A 24,164-nucleotide genomic window follows, 5' to 3' on the forward strand; every position below is an offset into this window, starting at 1 on the left:
CTCCCAGCGTCAGACACAGAGTGAAGCTCCCTCTGCACCATCCCATCACACATTCCCAGGGTCAGACACAGAGTGAATCTCTCTACACTGTCCCATCACACTCTCCCAGGGTGTGACACAGAGTGAAGCTCCCTCTACACCGTCCCATCACACACTCCGAGGGTCAGACACAGAGTGAAGGTCCCTCTGCACTGTCCCATCACACACTCCCAGGGTCAGACACAGAATGAAGTTCCCTCTGCACTGTCCCATTACACACTCCCAGGGTCAGACACAGAGTGAAGCTCCCTCTACACTGTCCCATCACACACTCCCAGGGTCAGAAACAGAGTGAAGCTCCATCTACACTGTCCCATCACACACTCCCAGGGTCAGACACAGAATTAAGCTCCCTCTGCACTGTCCCATCACATACTCCCAGGGTCAGACACAGAGTGAAGCTCCCTCTGCACCATCCCATCACCCACTTCCGGGGTCAGACACATAGTGAAGCTCCCTCTACACTGTCCGATCACATCCTCCCGGGGTCAGACACAGAGTGAAGCTCCGTCTACACCATCCCATCACACACTCCCAGGGTTAGACACAGAGTGAAGCTCACTCTACATCGTCCCATCACACATTCCCAGGGTCAGACACAGAATGAAGCTCCCTCTACCTCGTCCCATCACACACTCCCAGGGTCAGACACAGAGGGAAGCTCCCTCAACCCCGTCCCTTCACTCACTGGCAGGGTCAGACACAGTGTGAAGCTCCCTCTACACTGTCCCATCACACACTCCCAGGGTCAGACACAAAATGCAGCTCCCTCTGCACCGTCCCATCACACACTCCCAGGGTCAGACACAGAGTGAAGCTCCATCTACACCATCCCATGACACACTCCCAGGGTGAGACACAGAGTGAAGCTCCCTCTACCCTGTCTCATCATACACTCCTGGGGTCAGACACAGAGTGAATCTCTCTACACTGTCCCATCACACACTCCCAGGGTCAGACACAGAATGAAGCTCCCTCTGCACTGTCCCATCACACACTCCCGGGGTCAGACACAGAGTGATGCTCCCTCTACACTGTCCCATTACACAGTCCCAGGGTCAGACACAGAGTGAAGCTCGTTCCACACCCTCCCATCACACACTCCCAGGGTCAGACACAGAGTGAAGCTCCCTCTGCACCATCCCATCACACACTCCTGGGGTCAGACACAGAGTGAAGCTCCCTCTACCCTGTCTCATCATACACTCCTGGGGTCAGACACAGTGTGAATCTCTCTACACTGTCCCATCACACACTCCCAGGGTCAGACACAGAATGAAGCTCCCTCTGCACTGTCCCATCACACACTCCCGGGGTCAGACACAGAGTGATGCTCCCTCTACACTGTCCCATCACACACTCCCAGCGTCAGACACAGAGTGAAGCTCCCTCTGCACCATCCCATCACACATTCCCAGGGTCAGACACAGAGTGAATCTCTCTACACTGTCCCATCACACACTCCCAGGGTGTGACACAGAGTGAAGCTCCCTCTACACCGTCCCATCACACACTCCGAGGGTCAGACACAGAGTGAAGCTCCCTCTGCACCGTCCCATCACACACTCCCAGGGTCAGACACAGAGTGAAGCTCCCTCTGCACCGTCCCATCACACACTCCCAGGGTTAGACACAGAGTGAAGCTCACTCTACATCGTCCCATCACACATTCCCAGGGTCAGACACAGAATGAAGCTCCCTCTACCTCGTCCCATCACACACTCCCAGGGTCAGACACAGAGTGAAGCTCCCTCAACCCCGTCCCTTCACTCACTGGCAGGGTCAGACACAGTGTGAAGCTCCCTCTACACTGTCCCATCACACACTCCCAGGGTCAGACACAAAATGAAGCTCCCTCTACACCGTCCCATCACACACTCCCAGGGTCAGACACAGAGTGAAGCTCCATCTACACCATCCCATGACACACTCCCAGGGTGAGACACAGAGTGAAGCTCCCTCTACCCTGTCTCATCATACACTCCTGGGGTCAGACACAGAGTGAATCTCTCTACACTGTCCCATCACACACTCCCAGGGTCAGACACAGAATGAAGCTCCCTCTGCACTGTCCCATCACACACTCCCGGGGTCAGACACAGAGTGATGCTCCCTCTGCACTGTCCCATTACACAGTCCCAGGGTCAGACACAGAGTGAAGCTCGTTCCACACCGTCCCATCACACACTCCCAGGGTCAGACACAGAGTGAAGTTCCCTCTGCACCATCCCATCACACACTCCTGGGGTCAGACACAGAGTGAAGCTCCATCTACACCGTCCCATCACAGACTCCCAGGGTCAGACACAAAGTGAAGCTCCCTCTGCACTGTCCCATCACACACTCCCGGGGTCAGACACAGAGTGAAGCTCCATCTACACTGTCCCATCACACACTCCCAGGGTCAGACACAGAGTGATGCTCCCTCTACACTGTCCAATCACACACTCCCAGGGTCAGACACAGAATGAAGCTCCCTCTGCACCATCTCATCACACATTCCCGGGGTCAGACACAGAGTGAAGCTCCCTCTACACCATCCTATCACACACTCCCAGGGTCAGACACAGAGTGAAGCTCCCTCTACCCTGTCTCATCACACACTCCTGGGGTCAGACACAGAGTGAAGCTCCATCTACACCGTCCCATCACACACTCCCAGAGTCAGACACAAAGTGACGCTCCCTCTACACTGTCCCATCACACACTCCCGGGGTCAGACACAGAGTGAAGCTCCAATACACTGTCCCATCACACACTCCCAGGGTCAGACACAGAATTAAGCTCCCTCTGCACTGTCCCATCACATACTCCCAGGGTCAGACACAGAGTGAAGCTCCCTCTGCACCATCCCATCACCCACTTCCGGGGTCAACACAAAGTGAAGCTCCCTCTACACTGTCCGATCACATCCTCCCGGGGTCAGACACAGAGTGAAGCTCCGTCTACACCATCCCATCACACACTCCCAGGGTCAGACACAGAGTGAAGCTCCTTCTACACTGTCCCATCAGACACTCCCAGGGTCAGACACAGATTGAAGCTCCCTCTACACTGTTCCATCACACACTCCCAGGGTCAGACAGAGAATGAAGCTCCCTCTACACTGTCCCATCACACACTCCCGGGGTCAGACACAGAGTGAAGCTCCCTCTACACGACTCCATCACACACTCCCAGGGTCAGACACAGAATGAAGCTCCCTCTACACTGTCCCATCACACACTCCCAGGGTCAGACACAGAGTGAAGCTCCCTCCACACCATCCCAACACACACTCCCAGGGTCAGACACAGAGTGAAGCTCCCTCTACAGTGTCCCATCACACACTCCCAGGGTCAGACACCGAATGAAGTTCCCTCTGCACTGTCCCATCACACACTCCCAGGGTCAGACACAGAGTGAAGCTCCCTCTACACTGTCCCAGCACAAACTCCCAGGGTCAGACACAGAGTGAAGCTCCCTCTACACCGTCCCATCACACACTCCTAAGGTCAGACACAGAGTGAAGCTCCCTCTACACTGTCCCATCACACACTCCCAGGGTCAGACACAGAATGAAGTTCCCTCTGCACTGTCCCATCACACACTCCCAGGGTCAGACACAGAGTGAAGCTCCCTCTACACTGTCCCAGCACAAACTCCCCGGGTCAGACACAGAGTGAAGCTCCCTCTACACTGTCCCATCACACACTCCCAGGTCAGACACAGAGTGAAGCTCCCTCTACACCATCTCATCACACATTCCCAGGGTCAGACACAGAGTGAAGCTCCCTCTACACCATCCTATCACACACTCCCAGGGTCAGACACAGAGTGAAGCTCCCTCTACCCTGTCTCATCACACACTCCTGGGGTCAGACTTAGAGTGAAGCTCCATCTACACCGTCCCATCACACACTCCCAGGGTCAGACACAAAGTGAAGCTCCCTCTACACTGTTCCATCACACACTCCCGGGGTCAGACACAGAGTGAAGCTCCATCTACACTGTCCCATTACACACTCCCAGGGTCAGACACAAAGTGAAGCTCCCTCTACACTGTCCCATCACACACTCCCGGGGTCAGACACAGAGTGAAGCTCCATCTACACTGTCCCATCACACACTCCCAGGGTCAGACACAGAATGAAGCTCCCTCTGCACTGTCCTATCACACACTCCCAGGGTCAGACAGAGAGTGAAGCTCCCTCTATACCATCCCATCACCCACTCCCGGGGTCAGACACAGAGTGAAGCTCCCTCTGCACCATCCCGTCACACACTCCCAGGGCCAGACACAGAGTGAAGCTCCCTCTACACCATTCCATCAAACACTCCCAGGGTCAGACACACAGTGAAGCTCCCTCTACACTGTCCCATCACACACTCCCAGGGTCAGACACAAAGTGAAGCTCCCTCTACACTGTCCCATCACACACTCCCGGGGTCCGACACAGAGTGAAGCTCCATCTACACTGTCCCATCACACACTCCCAGGGTCAGACACAGAATTAAGCTCCCTCTGCACTGTCCCATCACACACTCCCAGGGTCAGACACAGAGTGAAGCTCCCTCTACACTGTCTCAACACAAACTCCCCGGGTCAGACACAGAGTGAAGCTCCCTCTACACTGTCCCATCACACACTCCCAGGTCAGACACAGAGTGAAGCTCCCTCTACACCATCTCATCACACATTCCCAGGGTCAGACACAGAGTGAAGCTCCCTCTACACCATCCAATCACACACTCCCAGGGTCAGACACAGAGTGAAGCTCCCTCTACCCTGTCTCATCACACACTCCCAGGGTCAGACACAAAGTGAAGCTCCCTCTACACTTTCCCATCACACACTCCCGGGGTCAGACACAGAGTGAAGCTCCATCTACACTGTCCCATCACACACTCCCAGGGTCAGACACAGAATGAAGCTCCCTCTGCACTGTCCTATCACACACTCCCAGGGTCAGACAGAGCGTGAAGCTCCCTCTATACCATCCCATCACCCACTCCCGGTGTCAGACACAGAGTGAAGCTCCCTCTGCACCATCCCATCACACACTCCCACGGTCAGACACAGAGTGAAGCTCCCTCTACACTGTCCCATCACACACTCCCAGGGTCAGACACAAAGTGAAGCTCCCTGTACACTGTCCCATCACACACTCCCGGGGTCCGACACAGAGTGAAGCTCCATCTACACTGTCCCATCACACACTCCCAGGGTCAGACACAGAATTAAGCTCCCTCTGCACTGTCCCATCACATACTCCCAGGGTCAGACACAGAGTGAAGCTCCCTCTGCACCATCCCATCACCCACTTCCGGGGTCAGACACAAAGTGAAGCTCCCTCTACACTGTCCGATCACATCCTCCCGGGGTCAGACACAAAGTGAAGCTCCCTGTACACTGTCCCATCACACACTCCCAGGGTCAGACACAGAGTGAAGCTCCTTCTACACTGTCCCATCAGACACTCCCAGGGTCAGACACAGATTGAAGCTCCCTCTACACTGTTCCATCACACACTCCCAGGGTCAGACACAGAATGAAGCTCCCTCTATACTGTCCCATCACACACTCCCAGGGTCAGACACAGAGTGAAGCTCCCTCTACACCATTCCATCACACACTCCCAGGGTCAGACACAGATTGAAGCTCCCTCTACACTGTTCCATCACACACTCCCAGGGTCAGACACAGAGTGAAGCTCCCTCTACACCACTCCATCACACACTCCCAGGGTCAGACACAGAATGAAGCTCCCTCTACACTGTCCCATCACACACTCCCAGGGTCAGACACAGAGTGAAGCTCCCTCCACACCATCCCAACACACACTCCCAGGGTCAGACACAGAGTGAGGCTCCCTCTACAGTGTCCCATCACACACTGCCAGGGTCAGACACCGAATGAAGTTCCCTCTGCACTGTCCCATCACACACTCCCAGGGTCAGACACAGAGTGAAGCTCCCTCTACACTGTCCCAGCACAAACTCCCAGGGTCAGACACAGAGTGAAGCTCCCTCTACACCGTCCCATCACACACTCCCAGGGTCAGACACAGAGTGAAGCTCCCTCTACACTGTCCCATCACACACTCCCAGGGTCAGACACAGAATGAAGTTCCCTCTGCACTGTCCCATCACACACTCCCAGGGTCAGACACAGAGTGAAGCTCCCTCTACACTGTCCCAGCACAAACTCCCCGGGTCAGACACAGAGTGAAGCTCCCTCTACACCATCTCATCACACATTCCCAGGGTCAGACACAGAGTGAAGCTCCCTCTACACCATCCAATCACACACTCCCAGGGTCAGACACAGAGTGAAGCTCCCTCTACCCTGTCTCATCACACACTCCTGGGGTCAGACTTAGAGTGAAGCTCCATCTACACCGTCCCATCACACACTCCCAGGGTCAGACACAAAGTGAAGCTCCCTCTACACTGTTCCATCACACACTCCCGGGGTCAGACACAGAGTGAAGCTCCATCTACACTGTCCCATTACACACTCCCAGGGTCAGACACAAAGTGAAGCTCCCTCTACACTGTCCCATCACACACTCCCGGGGTCAGACACAGAGTGAAGCTCCATCTGCACTGTCTCAGCACAAACTCCCCGGGTCAGACACAGAGTGAAGCTCCCTCTGCACTGTCCCATCACACACTCCCAGGTCAGACACAGAGTGAAGCTCCCTCTACACCATCTCATCACACATTCCCAGGGTCAGACACAGAGTGAAGCTCCCTCTACACCATCCTATCACACACTCCCAGGGTCAGACACAGAGTGAAGCTCCCTCTACCCTGTCTCATCACACACTCCTGGGGTCAGACTTAGAGTGAAGCTCCATCTACACCGTCCCATCACACACTCCCAGGGTCAGACACAAAGTGAAGCTCCCTCTACACTGTTCCATCACACACTCCCGGGGTCAGACACAGAGTGAAGCTCCATCTACACTGTCCCATTACACACTCCCAGGGTCAGACACAAAGTGAAGCTCCCTCTACACTGTCCCATCACACACTCCCGGGTTCAGACACAGAGTGAAGCTCCATCTACACTGTCTCAGCACAAACTCCCCGGGTCAGACACAGAGTGAAGCTCCCTCTACACTGTCCCATCACACACTCCCAGGTCAGACACAGAGTGAAGCTCCCTCTACACCATCTCATCACACATTCCCAGGGTCAGACACAGAGTGAAGCTCCCTCTACACCATCCTATCACACACTCCCAGGGTCAGACACAGAGTGAAGCTCCCTCTACCCTGTCTCATCACACACTCCCGGGGTCCGACACAGAGTGAAGCTCCATCTACACTGTCCCATCACACACTCCCAGGGTCAGACACAGAATTAAGCTCCCTCTGCACTGTCCCATCACACACTCCCAGGGTCAGACACAGAGTGAAGCTCCCTCTACACTGTCTCAGCACAAACTCCCTGGGTCAGACACAGGCTGAAGCTCCCTCTACACTGTCCCATCACACACTCCCAGGTCAGACACAGAGTGAAGCTCCCTCTACACCATCTCATCAGACATTCCCAGGGTCAGACACAGAGTGAAGCTCCCTCTACACCATCCTATCACACACTCCCAGGGTCAGACACAGAGTGAAGCTCCCTCTACCCTGTCTCATCACACACTCCTGGGGTCAGACACAGAGTGAAGCTCCATCTACACCGTCCCATCACACACTCCCAGGGTCAGACACAAAGTGAAGCTCCCTCTACACTGTTCCATCACACACTCCCAGGGTCAGACACAGAGTGAAGCTCCATCTACACTGTCCCATCACACACTCCCAGGGTCAGACACAGAATGAAGCTCCCTCTGCACTGTCCTATCACACACTCCCAGGGTCAGACAGAGAGTGAAGCTCCCTCTATACCATCCCATCACCCACTCCCGGGGTCAGACACAGAGTGAAGCTCCCTCTGCAGCATCCCATCACACACTCCCAGGGCCAGACACAGAGTGAAGCTCCCTCTACACCATTCCATCAAACACTCCCAGGGTCAGACACACAGTGAAGCTCCCTCTACACTGTCCCATCACACACTCCCAGGGTCAGACACAAAGTGAAGCTCCCTCTACACTGTCCCATCACACACTCCCGGGGTCCGACACAGAGTGAAGCTCCATCTACACTGTCCCATCACACACTCCCAGGGTCAGACACAGAATTAAGCTCCCTCTGCACTGTCCCATCACACACTCCCAGGGTCAGACACAGAGTGAAGCTCCCTCTACACTGTCTCAGCACAAACTCCCCGGGTCAGACACAGAGTGAAGCTCCCTCTACACCATCTCATCACACATTCCCAGGGTCAGACACAGAGTGAAGCTCCCTCTACACCATCCTATCACACACTCCCAGGGTCAGACACAGAGTGAAGCTCCCTCTACCCTGTCTCATCACACACTCCCAGGGTCAGACACAGAGTGAAGCTCCATCTACACTGTCCCATCACACACTCCCAGGGTCAGACACAGAGTGAAGCTCCCTCTACACTGTCCCATCACACACTCCCAGGGTCAGACACAAAGTGAAGCTCCCTGTACACTGTCCCATCACACACTCCCGGGGTCCGACACAGAGTGAAGCTCCATCTACACTGTCCCATCACACACTCCCAGGGTCAGACACAGAATTAAGCTCCCTCTGCACTGTCCCATCACATACTCCCAGGGTCAGACACAGAGTGAAGCTCCCTCTGCACCATCCCATCACCCACTTCCGGGGTCAGACACAAAGTGAAGCTCCCTCTACACTGTCCGATCACATCCTCCCGGGGTCAGACACAGAGTGAAGCTCCGTCTAGACCATCCCATCACACACTCCCAGGGTCAGACACAGAGTGAAGCTCCTTCTACACTGTCCCATCAGACACTCCCAGGGTCAGACACAGATTGAAGCTCCCTCTACACTGTTCCATCACACACTCCCAGGGTCAGACACAGAATGAAGCTCCCTCTATACTGTCCCATCACACACTCCCAGGGTCAGACACAGAGTGAAGCTCCCTCTACACCATTCCATCACACACTCCCAGGGTCAGACACAGATTGAAGCTCCCTCTACACTGTTCCATCACACACTCCCAGGGTCAGACACAGAATGATGCTCCCTCTACACTGTCCCATCACACACTCCCGGGGTCAGACACAGAGTGAAGCTCCCTCTACACCACTCCATCACACACTCCCAGGGTCAGACACAGAATGAAGCTCCCTCTACTCTGTCCCATCACACACTCCCAGGGTCAGACACAGAGTGAAGCTCCCTCCACACCATCCCAACACACACTCCCAGGGTCAGACACAGAGTGAGGCTCCCTCTACAGTGTCCCATCACACACTGCCAGGGTCAGACACCGAATGAAGTTCCCTCTGCACTGTCCCATCACACACTCCCAGGGTCAGACACAGAGTGAAGCTCCCTCTACACTGTCCCAGCACAAACTCCCAGGGTCAGACACAGAGTGAAGCTCCCTCTACACCGTCCCATCACACACTCCCAGGGTCAGACACAGAGTGAAGCTCCCTCTACACTGTCCCATCACACACTCCCAGGGTCAGACACAGAATGAAGTTCCCTCTGCACTGTCCCATCACACACTCCCAGGGTCAGACACAGAGTGAAGCTCCCTCTACACTGTCCCAGCACAAACTCCCCGGGTCAGACACAGAGTGAAGCTCCCTCTACACCATCTCATCACACATTCCCAGGGTCAGACACAGAGTGAAGCTCTCTCTACACCATCCAATCACACACTCCCAGGGTCAGACACAGAGTGAAGCTCCCTCTACCCTGTCTCATCACACACTCCTGGGGTCAGACTTAGAGTGAAGCTCTATCTACACCGTCCCATCACACACTCCCAGGGTCAGACACAAAGTGAAGCTCCCTCTACACTGTTCCATCACACACTCCCGGGGTCAGACACAGAGTGAAGCTCCATCTACACTGTCCCATTACACACTCCCAGGGTCAGACACAAAGTGAAGCTCCCTCTACACTGTCCCATCACACACTCCCGGGGTCAGACACAGAGTGAAGCTCCCTCTGCACTGTTCCATCACACACTCCCAGGTCAGACACAGAGTGAAGCTCCCTCTACACCATCTCATCACACATTCCCAGGGTCAGACACAGAGTGAAGCTCCCTCTACACCATCCTATCACACACTCCCAGGGTCAGACACAGAGTGAAGCTCCCTCTACCCTGTCTCATCACACACTCCTGGGGTCATACTTAGAGTGAAGCTCCATCTACACCGTCCCATCACACACTCCCAGGGTCAGACACAAAGTGAAGCTCCCTCTACACTGTTCCATCACACACTCCCGGGGTCAGACACAGAGTGAAGCTCCATCTACACTGTCCCATTACACACTCCCAGGGTCAGACACAAAGTGAAGCTCCCTCTACACTGTCCCATCACACACTCCCGGGGTCAGACACAGAGTGAAGCTCCATCTACACTGTCTCAGCACAAACTCCCCGGGTCAGACACAGAGTGAAGCTCCCTCTACACTGTCCCATCACACACTCCCAGGTCAGACACAGAGTGAAGCTCCCTCTACACCATCCTATCACACACTCCCAGGGTCAGACACAGAGTGAAGCTCCCTCTACCCTGTCTCATCACACACTCCCGGGGTCCGACACAGAGTGAAGCTCCCTCTACACCGTCCCATCACACACTCCCAGGGTCAGACACAGACCTGAGCTGCCTCTGCACTGTCCCATCACACACTCCCAGGGTCAGACACAGAGTGAAACTCCCTCTGCGCTGTCCCATCACACACTCCCAGGGTCAGACACAGAGTGAAGCTCCATCTACACTGTCCCATCACACACTCCCAGGGTCAGACACAGAATTAAGCTCCCTCTGCACTGTCCCATCACACACTCCCAGGGTCAGACACAGAGTGAAGCTCCCTCTACACTGTCTCAGCACAAACTCCCTGGGTCAGACACAGGCTGAAGCTCCCTCTACACTGTCCCATCACACACTCCCAGGTCAGACACAGAGTGAAGCTCCCTCTACACCATCTCATCAGACATTCCCAGGGTCAGACACAGAGTGAAGCTCCCTCTACACCATCCTATCACACACTCCCAGGGTCAGACACAGAGTGAAGCTCCCTCTACCCTGTCTCATCACACACTCCTGGGGTCAGACACAGAGTGAAGCTCCATCTACACCGTCCCATCACACACTCCCAGGGTCAGACACAAAGTGAAGCTCCCTCTACACTGTTCCATCACACACTCCCGGGGTCAGACACAGAGTGAAGCTCCATCTACACTCTCCCATCACACACTCCCAGGGTCAGACACAAAGTGAAGCTCCCTCTACACTGTCCCATCACACACTCCCGGGGTCAGACACAGAGTGAAGCTCCATCTACACTGTCCCATCACACACTCCCAGGGTCAGACACAGAATGAAGCTCCCTCTGCACTGTCCTATCACACACTCCCAGGGTCAGACAGAGAGTGAAGCTCCCTCTATACCATCCCATCACCCACTCCCGGGGTCAGACACAGAGTGAAGCTCCCTCTGCACCATCCCATCACACTCTCCCAGGGCCAGACACAGAGTGAAGCTCCCTCTACACCATTCCATCACACTCTCCCACGGTCAGACACAGAGTGAAGCTCCCTCTACACTGTCCCATCACACACTCCCAGGGTCAGACACAGAGTGAAGCTCCTTCTACACTGTCCCATCAGACACTCCCAGGGTCTGACACAGATTGAAGCTCCCTCTACACCGTCCCATCACACACTCCCAGGGTCAGACACAGAATGAAGCTCCCTCTACACTGTCCCATCACACACTCCCAGGGTCAGACACAGAGTGAAGCTCCCTCTACACCATTCCATCACACACTCCCAGGGTCAGACACAGATTGAAGCTCCCTCTACACTGTTCCATCACACACTCCCAGGGTCAGACACAGAATGAAGCTCCCTCTACACTGTCCCATCACACACTCCCGGGGTCAGACACAGAGTGAAGCTCCCTCTACACCACTCCATCACACACTCCCAGGGTCAGACACAGAATGAAGCTCCCTCTACACTGTCCCATCACACACTCCCAGGGTCAGACACAGAGTGAAGCTCCCTCCACACCATCCCAACACACACTCCCAGGGTCAGACACAGAGTGAGGCTCCCTCTACAGTGTCCCATCACACACTGCCAGGGTCAGACACCGAATGAAGTTCCCTCTGCACTGTCCCATCACACACTCCCAGGGTCAGACACAGAGTGAAGCTCCCTCTACACTGTCCCAGCACAAACTCCCAGGGTCAGACACAGAGTGAAGCTCCCTCTACACCGTCCCATCACACACTCCCAGGGTCAGACACAGAGTGAAGCTCCCTCTACACTGTCCCATCACACACTCCCGGGGTCAGACACAGAGTGAAGCTCCATCTACACTGTCTCAGCACAAACTCCCCGGGTCAGACACAGAGTGAAGCTCCCTCTACACTGTCCCAGCACAAACTCCCCGGGTCAGACACAGAGTGAAGCTCCCTCTACACTGTCCCATCACACACTCCCAGGTCAGACACAGAGTGAAGCTCCCTCTACACCATCTCATCACACATTCCCAGGGTCAGACACAGAGTGAAGCTCCTCTGCACCATTCCATCACACACTCCCAGGGTCAGACACAGAGTGAAGCTCCCTCTGCACTGTCCCATCACACACTCCCAGGGTCAGACACAAAGTGAAGCTCCCTCTACACTGTCCCATCACACACTCCCGGGGTCAGACACAGAGTGAAGCTCCATCTACACTGTCCCATCACACACTCCCAGGGTCAGACACAGAATGAAGCTCCCTCTGCACTGTCCTATCACACACTCCCAGGGTCAGACAGAGAGTGAAGCTCCCTCTGCACCATCCCATCACACACTCCCAGGGCCAGACACAGAGTGAAGCTCCCTCTAAACCATTCCATCACACACTCCCACGGTCAGACACAGAGTGAAGCTCCCTCTACACTGTCCCATCACACACTCCCAGGGTCAGACACAAAGTGAAGCTCCCTCTACACTGTCCCATCACACACTCCCGGGGTCCGACACAGAGTGAAGCTCCATCTACACTGTCCCATCACACACTCCCAGGGTCAGACACAGAATTAAGCTCCCTCTGCACTGTCCCATCACATATTCCCAGGGTCAGACACAGAGTGAAGCTCCCTCTGCACCATCCCATCACCCACTTCCAGGGTCAGACACAGAGTGAAGCTCCCTCTACACCGTCCCATCACACACTCCCAGGGTCAGACACAGAGTGAAGCTCCTTCTACACTGTCCCATCAGACACTCCCAGGGTCAGACACAGATTGAAGCTCCCTCTACACTGTTCCATCACACACTCCCAGGGTCAGACACAGAATGAAGCTCCCTCTACACCAACTCATCACACATTCCCAGGGTCAGACACAGAGTGAAGCTTCCTCTACACCATCCTATCACACACTCCCAGGGTCAGACACAGAGTGAAGCTCCCTCTACACCGTCCCATCACACACTCCCAGGGTCAGACACAGAGTGAAGCTCCCTCTACACCGTCCCATCACACACTCCCAGGGTCAGACACAGAGTGAAGCTCCCTCTACCCTGTGTCATCACACACTCCTGGTTTGAGACACAGAGTGAAGCTCCATTTACACCCTCCCATCTCACACTCCCGGCGTCAGACATAGAGTGAAGCTCCCTCTCCACCGTCCAATCACACACTCCCGGGGTCAGATACAGAGTGAAGCTCCCTGCACACTGTCCCCTCTCACACTTCCAGGGCAGACACAGAGTGAATCTCCCTCTGCACTGTCCCATTACACACTCCCAAGGCAGAGGAAGCACGGATGCAGAGTTAAACTTCCTCTCCGTTTTCTAATGAGATTTCTTTCTCATTTCATTCATCTCAGAAAACTTTATTATACTAAAATCCCTCTGATGAACCCTAGCTTCAATTATTTGAACGACGTTTTATCAGGAAGTGGATTGAGTAACTTTTGACCAAACTCACCAGGAAGGAGAAAATGTTGTACTGACTGGGAGGTATGAAACGGAGCGCAAAATTGGTTTAAAATTATCTTTATGCAAGCCACATTTTCCTGATCCTCAATCATTTGGCTTTTGACTTCAACTCTAAACTGTTCTCGAGGATCAGGAACAACACACCATCAGCTGGAAGAATTCCACGGGCCCAACAGTATCTCAGAATCAAAAACAGGTTTAATACCACTGGCATATGTTGCGGAATATTGCAAAATATGTTATTTTGTGGCAGCAGTACAGTACAATACATAATTTTAAAGAACAACAATTTACAGTAATATATTTTTGCACTAATTATTATATATATGTGTGTGTGTGTGTGTGTGTGTGTGTGTGTGTGTGTGTGTGCCTGTGTGTGCATGGGTGAGTATATGTAAATATATATAAAATAAATGCAAAGAAAGAGCAAAAAAAAAGAAAAATATTAGTGAGGTAGTTTTAATGGGTACATTGTCATTCAGAAATTTGATGGTGGAGAGGAAGAAGCTGTTCCTGAAATGTTGAATGTTTGTCTTCAGGCTTCAGTACCTCTCCCTGATGAGAAGAGGATGTCCTCAATGATGGAGGCGTCACCTTTTGACGATGTCATGACTGCTGGGGAGGCGAGTCACCATGATGGAGCTGACTGAGCCTGCAACTTTTCCCGATCTGTGTATCTGTCAGGGGAGAAGGAATTGTTGATGTTTCGGGTTGTCTTCTCCCACGGATGCTGCCTGAGCCACTGTGTTCTTCCAGAAGATTGTTTGTTGTACCTACAGCGTTTTGCTCCTCTCATTTTATTCTCCTTATTATAAATGGAATTAAGATGTCACCTTACATAAAACAGATGTTTCCTAGTCAAAAGACTTTATAATTTATTAGTTCCAGCAGGTTTACCACTGGATTATAGCTTATAGAACACACTTTGAGAAACTTTTGGATCAATCATCCCATTCCATTGGCATTGTAGACATCCTTTGCAAGTTTCTATGTTAAGAGCAATCTCGGTAAGAAACTATTCATGTAACAAACTGCTCCTTGGTCCTTCAGTCCTACATAGCCTGTGTGCTTATTGGAATTCCACACATGTAGTACATCAGCCTATACAAAGACTTCAAGTGTAAGTAACCTTGTCATCGTCTATCGAGTCATAGAGAACTACAGCCAAGAAACAAGCCCTTCAGTCCACCTAGTCCAGGTCAAACTGTTCTTCTTCCTAGTCCTATAAACTTACACCGGTACTAAAGCCCACCGTACCCCTCACATCCATGTACCTATACAAACTTCTGTTAAATGTTACAATCAGACCTGCATCTTGAACTTTTGCCAGCAGCTCATTCCACACTCACACCACCCTCTGAGTGAAGTATATTCCCTCAGGTTCACCTTAAACATTTCACCCTACACCCTTAACCCATGTCTCTAGTTCTAGTCTCACCCAGGAAAATCCTGCTTGCGTTCACCCTATCTATACCCTCGTAAATTTTGCACACTGCTGTCAAATCTCCCCTCATTCTCATAGGCTCCAGGGTATAAACTAACCTATTCAACCTTTCCCTATAACTCAGGTCCTCAAGTCGTGACGATATCCTTTCAAATTTTCTTTGTCCTCTTTCAATCTTATTGATATCTTTCCTGTATGTGGGTGACCATGTCAACACACAATACTCCAAATTAGGCCTCACCAACGTTTTATACAACTTCAACATAACGTCCCAACTCCTGTACTCAATACTTTGATTTATGAAGGCCAAATGTGCCAGAAGCTTTCCTTATGACCCCATCTACCTGTGATGCCACTTTGAAGGAATTATGGACCAGTATTCTCAGATTCCTCTGGTCTGCTGCACTTCTCAATGTCCGACTGCTCAACATGCAAGTCCTACCCTGGTTTGTCCTCCCAAAGTGGACCTCACACTTGTCAGCATTAAATTCCATCTGTCATTTTTCTGCCCATCTTCTATGAAACTTTCTTCAGCATCAGTGGCTTCCCTCAAAGTCGTAAAATGAGAGAAACCCCAGTCATTATCGTTGTGAGTGAAAAGATGACTAATCCTTTGACTGAAAGGACTTCCCTTCATCTCTGGAGTAAATAATCTACAACATGTGTGACAGGATCATAGTGCATTGTAGGAAAAATCCAACATACTAGTGACGTGAACACTTTTGAGTTCTTTTGATCAAGGACTTCCCTGTTCCCCTCCTTGAGAATCCATGCAGGTTCATAGGAATTACTTGGATGTGTCTGGGACTAACATGGAACATAGAACAGAACAATGTTGTGCCAATACTTTAATCTGCTCTAAGATCAATCTCACCCTTCCTTCCTATGTAACCGTTCATTTTTCTTTCATCTGTGTGCCCATCTAAGAGTCTCTTAAATGCCCCTAATGTGTCTGCCCCTAACACCACCCCTGGCATGGCATTCCACACACTCACCACCCTCTGGGTAAAAAAACCTACCTCTGACATCTTCTTAAAATTATGCCTACTCACATTAGCCATTGTCATCTTGGGAAAAAGGCCTCTGGCTGTCTACTCTATCTATGCCTCATCATCTTGTACATCTCTATCAAGTCGCCTCTCAACCTGCTTTGCTCCAAAGAAAAAAGTCATGGCTCACTCAACTGTTCCTCGTTCAACATGCTCTCCAATCCAGGCAGCATCCTGGTAAATCTCCTCTGCACCCTCTCTAAAGCCTCCACATTTTTGTCATGGTCATTATGTGCATGCCGGATGATGTGGGCGATCGTGGTCTTATCCGTGACTATGATTGTTCTTGGAAAATTTTTCTACAGATGTGGCTTGCCATTGCCACCTTCTGGGCAGTGTCTTTACAAGACGGGTAACCCCAGCCATTATCAATACTCTTCAGAGATTGTCTGCCTGGTGTCAGCGATCAGATAAACAGGACGTGTGATATGCACCACCTGCTCCCATGGCTCCATGTGACCCTGATCGGGGGGGGCTAAGCAGGTGCTACACCTTGCCCAAGGGTGACCTGCAGACTAGCAGAGGGAAAGAGTGCTGTACACCTCCTTAGATAGAGGTATATCTCCACCTAAAGCTTCCACGTCCTTTCTATAACGAGCAACCAGACTGGAGCACAGTTTTCCAAGCGTGGTTTTATAGAGCTGCAACATTGCCTCTTGAGCTCACCACCCCCCGCCGACTAATGAAGGCCAATGTGCTATTTGCTTTCTCCTTGTAGAACAGAAGGGCTTCGCGCCTTGCCCCCGGCCTCTGGTGATCAGCAGCCCCAACCCTGCCACCGCTGACTGTGAGCTGAACAAAAACACCCGGCGTTGTCATCGGCAACAGCTGCGGTCCCAGAAATCCTGCCGCATGTACCAGACGTGCGACCATGGCGTACTCTTCTCAGGTGAGAGGGAGAGAGAGAAAGCGCAGGGCTTGGGGGGCGGGGGGAATGTGAGAGTGACGACACAGTGACCCCATCAATCCACGGTAGTGTAACAGCTCAGGGTTTTGGAGTTTGGAGTTCACTTCCAGCATTATCTGTAAGAAAGTTTTGCGTTCTTCCCGTGTGCATGTGGGTTTCCTCTGGGTGCCCTGGTTTCCTTCCACAGTCCAAAGACGTACCGGTTAGTAGGTCAATTGGTCATTGTAAATTGTCCCATGATTAGGCTAGGGTTAAAGAAGTAGGTTGCTAGGAGGCTAGGTGGTGCTCACTGAGCTGGAAGGGCCTGTTCCATGCAGTATCACTAAATAAAAATAAAAATGATCCCATTCCACTTCCACAGCTACCCTGCAGCTTATGGTCATAGAGACATACAGCCCAGGAGTAGGCCCTTCGGCCCGTCCAGACCATGCCAACCAAGATGCCCATCTGAGCTAGTCCCATCTGCCTGCATTTGGCACATCTCCCTCTAAGCTCTTCCTATCCATGTACTTAAGTGCTTTATTATCTGCCCTCAATCTCTCCCTTTGGCAGCTCCTTCCAGATACAGATTGGTGAGCACAACTCCCTGACCTTTACATGGCCTTGCACAGGGATAGGAGCAGGTGGTATGGCAAAGTATTTAACTGGGGGAGGGCGAATTACGATGCTATTAGGCAGGAACCTGGGAGCGTACACTCGGAATGTATGTTCTCGGGGAAGTGCACAATGGAAATATGGAGGTTGTTTAGGGTACACTTGCATGGAGTTCTGGATAGTTTTGTCCCCTCGAGGCAGGGAGAAGGAAATGTGACTGATAAGAGATATGGAATATCTAGTCAAGAGGATTAAGGATCAAGGATCAACTTTATTTGCCACATTAAAGATATTAGGAATTTGCTGTGTTGGCATGACAGGCAACAAATAAAGCATTCATCAATTTTAAAGAATAAAGAATTATCTAGGAATAAAGTTAGAGGTACTGATATGGAAGCACAGGAAGAAGGAAACATACTTAAGGTTTTGGAAGCAAGGATCAGAAAAGGCTCTAGAGAGTTGTAAGGTAGCTAGAAAGGAGCTTAAGGAGAGATGGCTTCATCTTTGGCAAAGATCTTTGCATCCTCACTGGTCCCAGTAGATACAAGGGCGGCAAATCTTATTCCTTTATTCAAGAAAAGGAGTAGGGATAACCCTGTGAATTATAGAGCAGTGAGTCTTACTTCAGTGGTGGTCAAACTATTGGAGAAGATTCTTAGAGACAAGATTTACAAGCGTTTGGGGAAACATAGTCTGATTAGGGATAGTCAGCATGGCGTTGTGACAGACAGACCATGCCTCACGAGTCTGATTGACTTCCGTGAGGATGTGACAAAGCACTTTGATGAAGGTAGAGCAGTGGATGTGGTGTATATGGATTTTAGTAAGGGGTTTGATAAGGTTCCCCATGGTAAGTCATTCAGAAAGTCAGGTGCCATGAGATCCAGGGAAACCAGTCTGCGTGGATTCAGAATAGGCTTGCCCACAGGCGGCACTGGGTGGTGGTATATGGAGCAAATTCTGCTTGGAGGTCAGTGTCATTTTTTGATCTGATGTTCTGAATTTACAATGAGACAGGGGATGGTCACTCAGTGAGTCTTGGCTGACCCTCTATATCCTGGCTTGGATGAGAGTCCCGAGAGGGACGTCGACTGACTTGCCCACTTTCTCTTCCTACCCATTGCCTTTCAGGAGGGTGGAAGGAGCACCTCACGTACCAGAGGCACGTCGACAATGTGATGCATTTCTATCGAATGCTACGCAGAAATGGCTTCCGATCAGAGAACATCAAGACCTTCTTTGCAGGAGATGGACAGCTCCCAGGTAACAGGAACATTAGTCAGCCAGCGACAGGAAGAATGTGAGTAACACACACGAAGCACGGGAGGAACTCAGCAAGTCGGGCAGCATCTATGGAGAGGAATAAACTGTTGACATCTTCAGCCAAGACCCTTCATCAGGCCTCCATCAAGCCCACAAACACTGACTGGTTATTCTTCTCCATAGATGCTGCCTGACTTCAGCGTTTTGTGTGTGTTGCTCAAGACTTCCAGCTTCTGCAGAATCTTGTGTCTAGGAAGGATGTGACTCGGCTAGAGTGGGTGCAGAAAAGGTTCATGAAGATACTACCATGACTGGAGGGTTTGAATTCTAAGGAGAGACTGGATAGGCTGGGATTGTTTTCCCAAGAGCAAACGAAGTTCAGAGGTCTATGAAATCATCATGGATGTAAGAAGGTGAATGGTCACAGTCTTTCCCCCAGGGTAGGGGAACCCAGAACCAGACAACGTAGATTTAAAGTCAGAGGGATAAGTTTAAAGGGGACCTGAGAAACACTTCTCATGCAGAGGGTGATGGGTATATAGAACATTACAGCACAGTGCAGGCCTTTCGGCCTTTAACCTACTGCAAGATCAATCCCACATAGCACTTCACCTTTCTATCATCCATTTACCTTTCTAAGAGTCTCTTAAAAGTTCCTGATGTATTTGCCTCTACCACCACCCCTGCTAGGGTGTTCCACACACCCACAAGTCTCTGTGTAAAAACCCTACTGTACCTCTAATATCCACCCCCCCCCATACTTTCCTTCAATCACTTTAAAATGATGCCTTCTCGTATTAGCCATTTCCTCCCCAGGAAAGAGTCTGGCTGTCCACTCGATCGGTGCCTCTTATCATCTCGTACATCTCCAGCAGGTCACCTCTCATCCTCTGTAGTAACGTATACAGTAAAACCTGCCGGAGGAACTCAGCAGGACAGGCAGCATCTATGGAAGAGAATAAATCATTAATGTTTTGGGCCAAGACCCTTAACCAGTCTTGATGAAGGGTCTTGGCCTGAAACGTCGACTGTCTATTCCTTTCCATAGACACTGCCTGACCTGCTGAGTTCCTCCAGCATTTTGTGTGTACAGTATTACTCTGGATTTCTAGCAACAGCAAATTTCTGTGTTTACCTCTCATCCTCATTTGTTCCACAGAGCAAAGACCTAGCTTACTAAGCCTATCCTGATGAGACATGCTCTCTAATCCGTCAGCGTCTCAGTAAATGCCCTCTGTACCATCTCTAAAGCTTCCAGGTCCTTCCTACGAGGCAACCAGAAATAATCACAATATTCCAAGGGTAAAACGAGATGCCTGAGGAAGTGGTAGTGACTGGAGGAAAGTAGAAAGGTAGGTGTTTTTACACGAGGCAGATACATTAGGGACATTTATGAGACTCTTAGATAGGAATATAGATGATAGAAAAATGGAGTGTTATGTAGGAGGGAAGGGTTAGTAGGTTAAAAAGTTGGCACAACTTCTGAAGGGGCTGTACTGTGCTGTAATGTTCTATGTAAGGAGGTACAAGTACTTTTAAAATCATTTGGTCTGGTACATGGAAAAGAAAGTAAGTCACCTCTCATCCTTCTTTGCTCGCTCTGCCTTCCCCCATAAAACATGCTCTCTAACCCAGGCAGGCTTGATGCACTTATGCCGCTCAGAAAGTTGAGTTCTGTCTCTGTTGCAGTGGGCGAAGAGACCGAGGGCATCTACCCGGCCACAGAGAAGGTGATGATCAGGAGCCACATCGCGTACATCTGCCGCGCCGTCAACTGCGCTGACTCCCTGGTCCTCTATCTCAACAGCCCTACGAGGAACGATGGCACCATGCTGCTCTGGGATGTCAACAACAATGGGATCGTGGGTATCAGAACTTCAGAACCAGGAGGAGGGCCCACTCGTACTAAACCACTCTGAAGATTTAAAGCTTAGCTTTGTTTGTCACGTGTACATCTCCCTGATAACTACATCTGCATGAAGTTTATCGGGCTGCAGCTGCTTAGAGAACATGTTAAGGGACCGGAGCTACATCTGGTTGACCTTCAGCTCATACGGGAAAATGAGGAGGTGATAGATAGGAGTTACAGGGAGGTAGTCACCCTTAGGTTCCAGGAGGCAGGTAGCTAGGTGACTGTCAGGAGAGGGAAAGGGAATAGGCAGCCAGTGCAGAGTTCCCCTGTAACCATTCCCCTCAATAATTAGTATACCTCTGTGGATACTGTTGGGGGGACAACCTACCAGTGGAAAATTGCGAGCAACCAAGTCTCTGGCACTGAGTCTCAAGCGGGAAGTGGGAAGAAAAGCACTGCAGCAGTGATAGTGGATTCCATAATTAGAGGAGCAGAAGGCAGATTCGGTGGGTGTGAAAGTGACACCCGGATGCTATGTTGCCTCCCAGGTGGCTGGGACAGGGACGTCTCAGATTGGGTCCACACCGTTCTAAAAGGAGGAAGAGAACAGCCGGAAGCTGTGGGACATATTGATACCAACAATATAGGTAGGGAAAAGGAGGAGGTCTTAAAGAGAGAATATAGTCAGAAAGCTGAAAAGCAGGACCCCCAAGGCAGTAATCTGTGGATTGCAGCCTGTGCCCCGTGCCAGTGGGGGCAAGAATAGGACAATCTGGCAGATGAATGCTTGGCTGAAGAATAAATGCAGAGGAAAGGGTTTCAGATCTCTGCATTATTGGGATTTCTCTGGGGAAGATATGATCTGAACAAAAAGGATGGGTAACACCTGGTGGGGAGAGTTACACCTAAGCTGTTGGGGAAGGTTTAAACTAATTTGTCAGGGGGATGGGAACTGGAATGATAGGGCTGAGGATGGGGCAGCTGGTATACAACTAGATACAGTGTGTAGTAAGACCATGAGGAAGGACAAAGAGATGATAAGGCAAACTTATGATCGGTGGGATGGGTTAAAGTAAAACAGGAGGCCAAAATCAATAAGGGTGACGAACACAGGACTGAAGATATTATATTTGAACACACGCAGTATACAGAATAAGGTAGATGATCTCATAGTGCAGTTAGAGATTGGCAGGTATGATGTTGTAGGCATCTCTGAGTCATGGCTGAAGGAAGATCATAGTTGGGAGCTTAACATCCAAGGATACACATTGTATTGAAAAGACAGGCGGGTAGGCAGAGGAGGTGGCGTGGCTCTATTGGTAAATAATGAGATCAAATCCTTAGAAAGAGATGACATAGAATCCTTGTGAGTAGAGTTAAGAAACTGCAAGGGTAAAAAGACCTTGATGGGAGTCATGTACTTGCCTCTGAGCAGTAGCCAGGATGTGGGCTACAAATTGCAACGGAAGATAGAAATGTCATGTAAAAAAGGCAATGTTACAATAATTATGGGGGATTTCAATATGCAGCTAGATTTGGAAAATCAGGTTGGTGCTGGATCCCAAGAGAGGGAATTTATAGAATGCCTATGAGTTGGCTTTTTAGAGCAGCTTGTGGTTGAGCCTGCTAGGAGAATGGCAATTCTGGATTAGGTGTTGTGTAATGAACCAGATTTGATTTGGGAGCTTAAGGTGAAGGAACCCTTAGGAGACAGTGATCGTAATATGATAGATTTCACCCTGCAGTTTGAGAGGGAGAAGTTGAACTTGAATGTATCAGTATTACAATGGAGTAAAGGGAATTACAGAGGCATGAGAGAGGAGCTGGCCGAAGTTAATTGGATGGGAACACTAGCAGGGATGACAGGGAGGGAACGTCGACTCAGACCATGAGAGGCCTGTGTTGGGCATTTTCATGCCTTACGAGGCGCAGATTGGAAATCTGTGTGGGGCGCCACTCCTTGCACAGACACTAGAGCAATGTGTGGTTAAGTGCCTTGCTCAAGGACACAAACGTGCTGCCACAGCTGAGGCTCGAACTAGCGACTTTCAAATCACTAGATGAACGCCTTAACCACTTGGCCACGTGCCCAGTACAAATGACAACAGAACAGCAATGGATGGTATTTCTGGGGGCAGATCAGAAGGCACAGGGAAGATACATCCCAAAGGTGTAGAAGTATTCTAAAGGAAGGTTGAGGCAACCATGGCTGACAAGGGGAAGTCAAAGTCAGCATAAAAGCAAAAGATAGGGCATATAACAAAAAATTAGTGGGAAGGTACAGGATTGTGAAGCTTTTAAAAACAACTGGAAAAAAAAGCCATAAAGAGAGACTGATGAAATATGAAGGAAAGCTAGACAATAATATAAAAGTTGGTACAAAATGTTTTCTCAGATATATTAAGAGTTAAAAAGGGACTAGTGGATATCTGACCCTGGAAAATGACATTGAAGAAACAGTAATGGGCAACAAAGAAATGGCAGACGAATTTAATAAGTGTTCTGCATCAGTCTTCACTGTGGAAGACACTAGCAGATGGCCAGAAATTTGAGAGTGTCAGGGGGCAGAAGTGAGTGTCATTATTACTAAGGAGAAGGTGCTTGGGAAGCTGAAAGGTCTGAAGTAGATTAGTCACCTGAGCCCAATGGACTACAGCCCAGGGTTCTGAAAGAGGTAGCTGAAGAGATTGTGGAGGCATCAGTAATGATCTATCAAAAATCACTAGATTCTGGAATGGTTCCAAAGGACTGGAGAATTTCAAATGTCACTCAACTCTTTAAGAAGGAAGGGAGGAAGAAAGAAAATTATAGGCCAGCTAGCCTGATCTCAGTGGCTGGAAACATGTTGGAGTCCATTATTGAAGATGAGGTTTCGGGGTACTTGGAGACACATGATAAAATAGGCCAAAATCTGCATGGTTTTCTAAAGGGGAAATAACGCCTG

The 24,164-nt window shown here is 50.7% G+C and overlaps 1 protein-coding gene across 1 annotated transcript in view; it reads left to right on the top strand.

Annotated features, from left to right (window-relative positions):
* Positions 1-24,164, top strand: part of si:ch211-67e16.11 (uncharacterized) — a 102,724-nt gene that overhangs the window by 70,516 nt on the left and 8,044 nt on the right. Inside the window, exons 3-5 of the mRNA XM_063051432.1 lie at positions 17,323-17,493; positions 19,237-19,368; positions 21,058-21,230. Coding sequence (XP_062907502.1) covers positions 17,323-17,493; positions 19,237-19,368; positions 21,058-21,230 — 476 coding nt within the window. The remainder of the gene's footprint in view (positions 1-17,322; positions 17,494-19,236; positions 19,369-21,057; positions 21,231-24,164) is intronic.

Source organism: Mobula hypostoma, chromosome 6 (genome assembly GCF_963921235.1).
Source record: "Mobula hypostoma chromosome 6, sMobHyp1.1, whole genome shotgun sequence".
NCBI lineage: Eukaryota > Metazoa > Chordata > Chondrichthyes > Myliobatiformes > Myliobatidae > Mobula > Mobula hypostoma.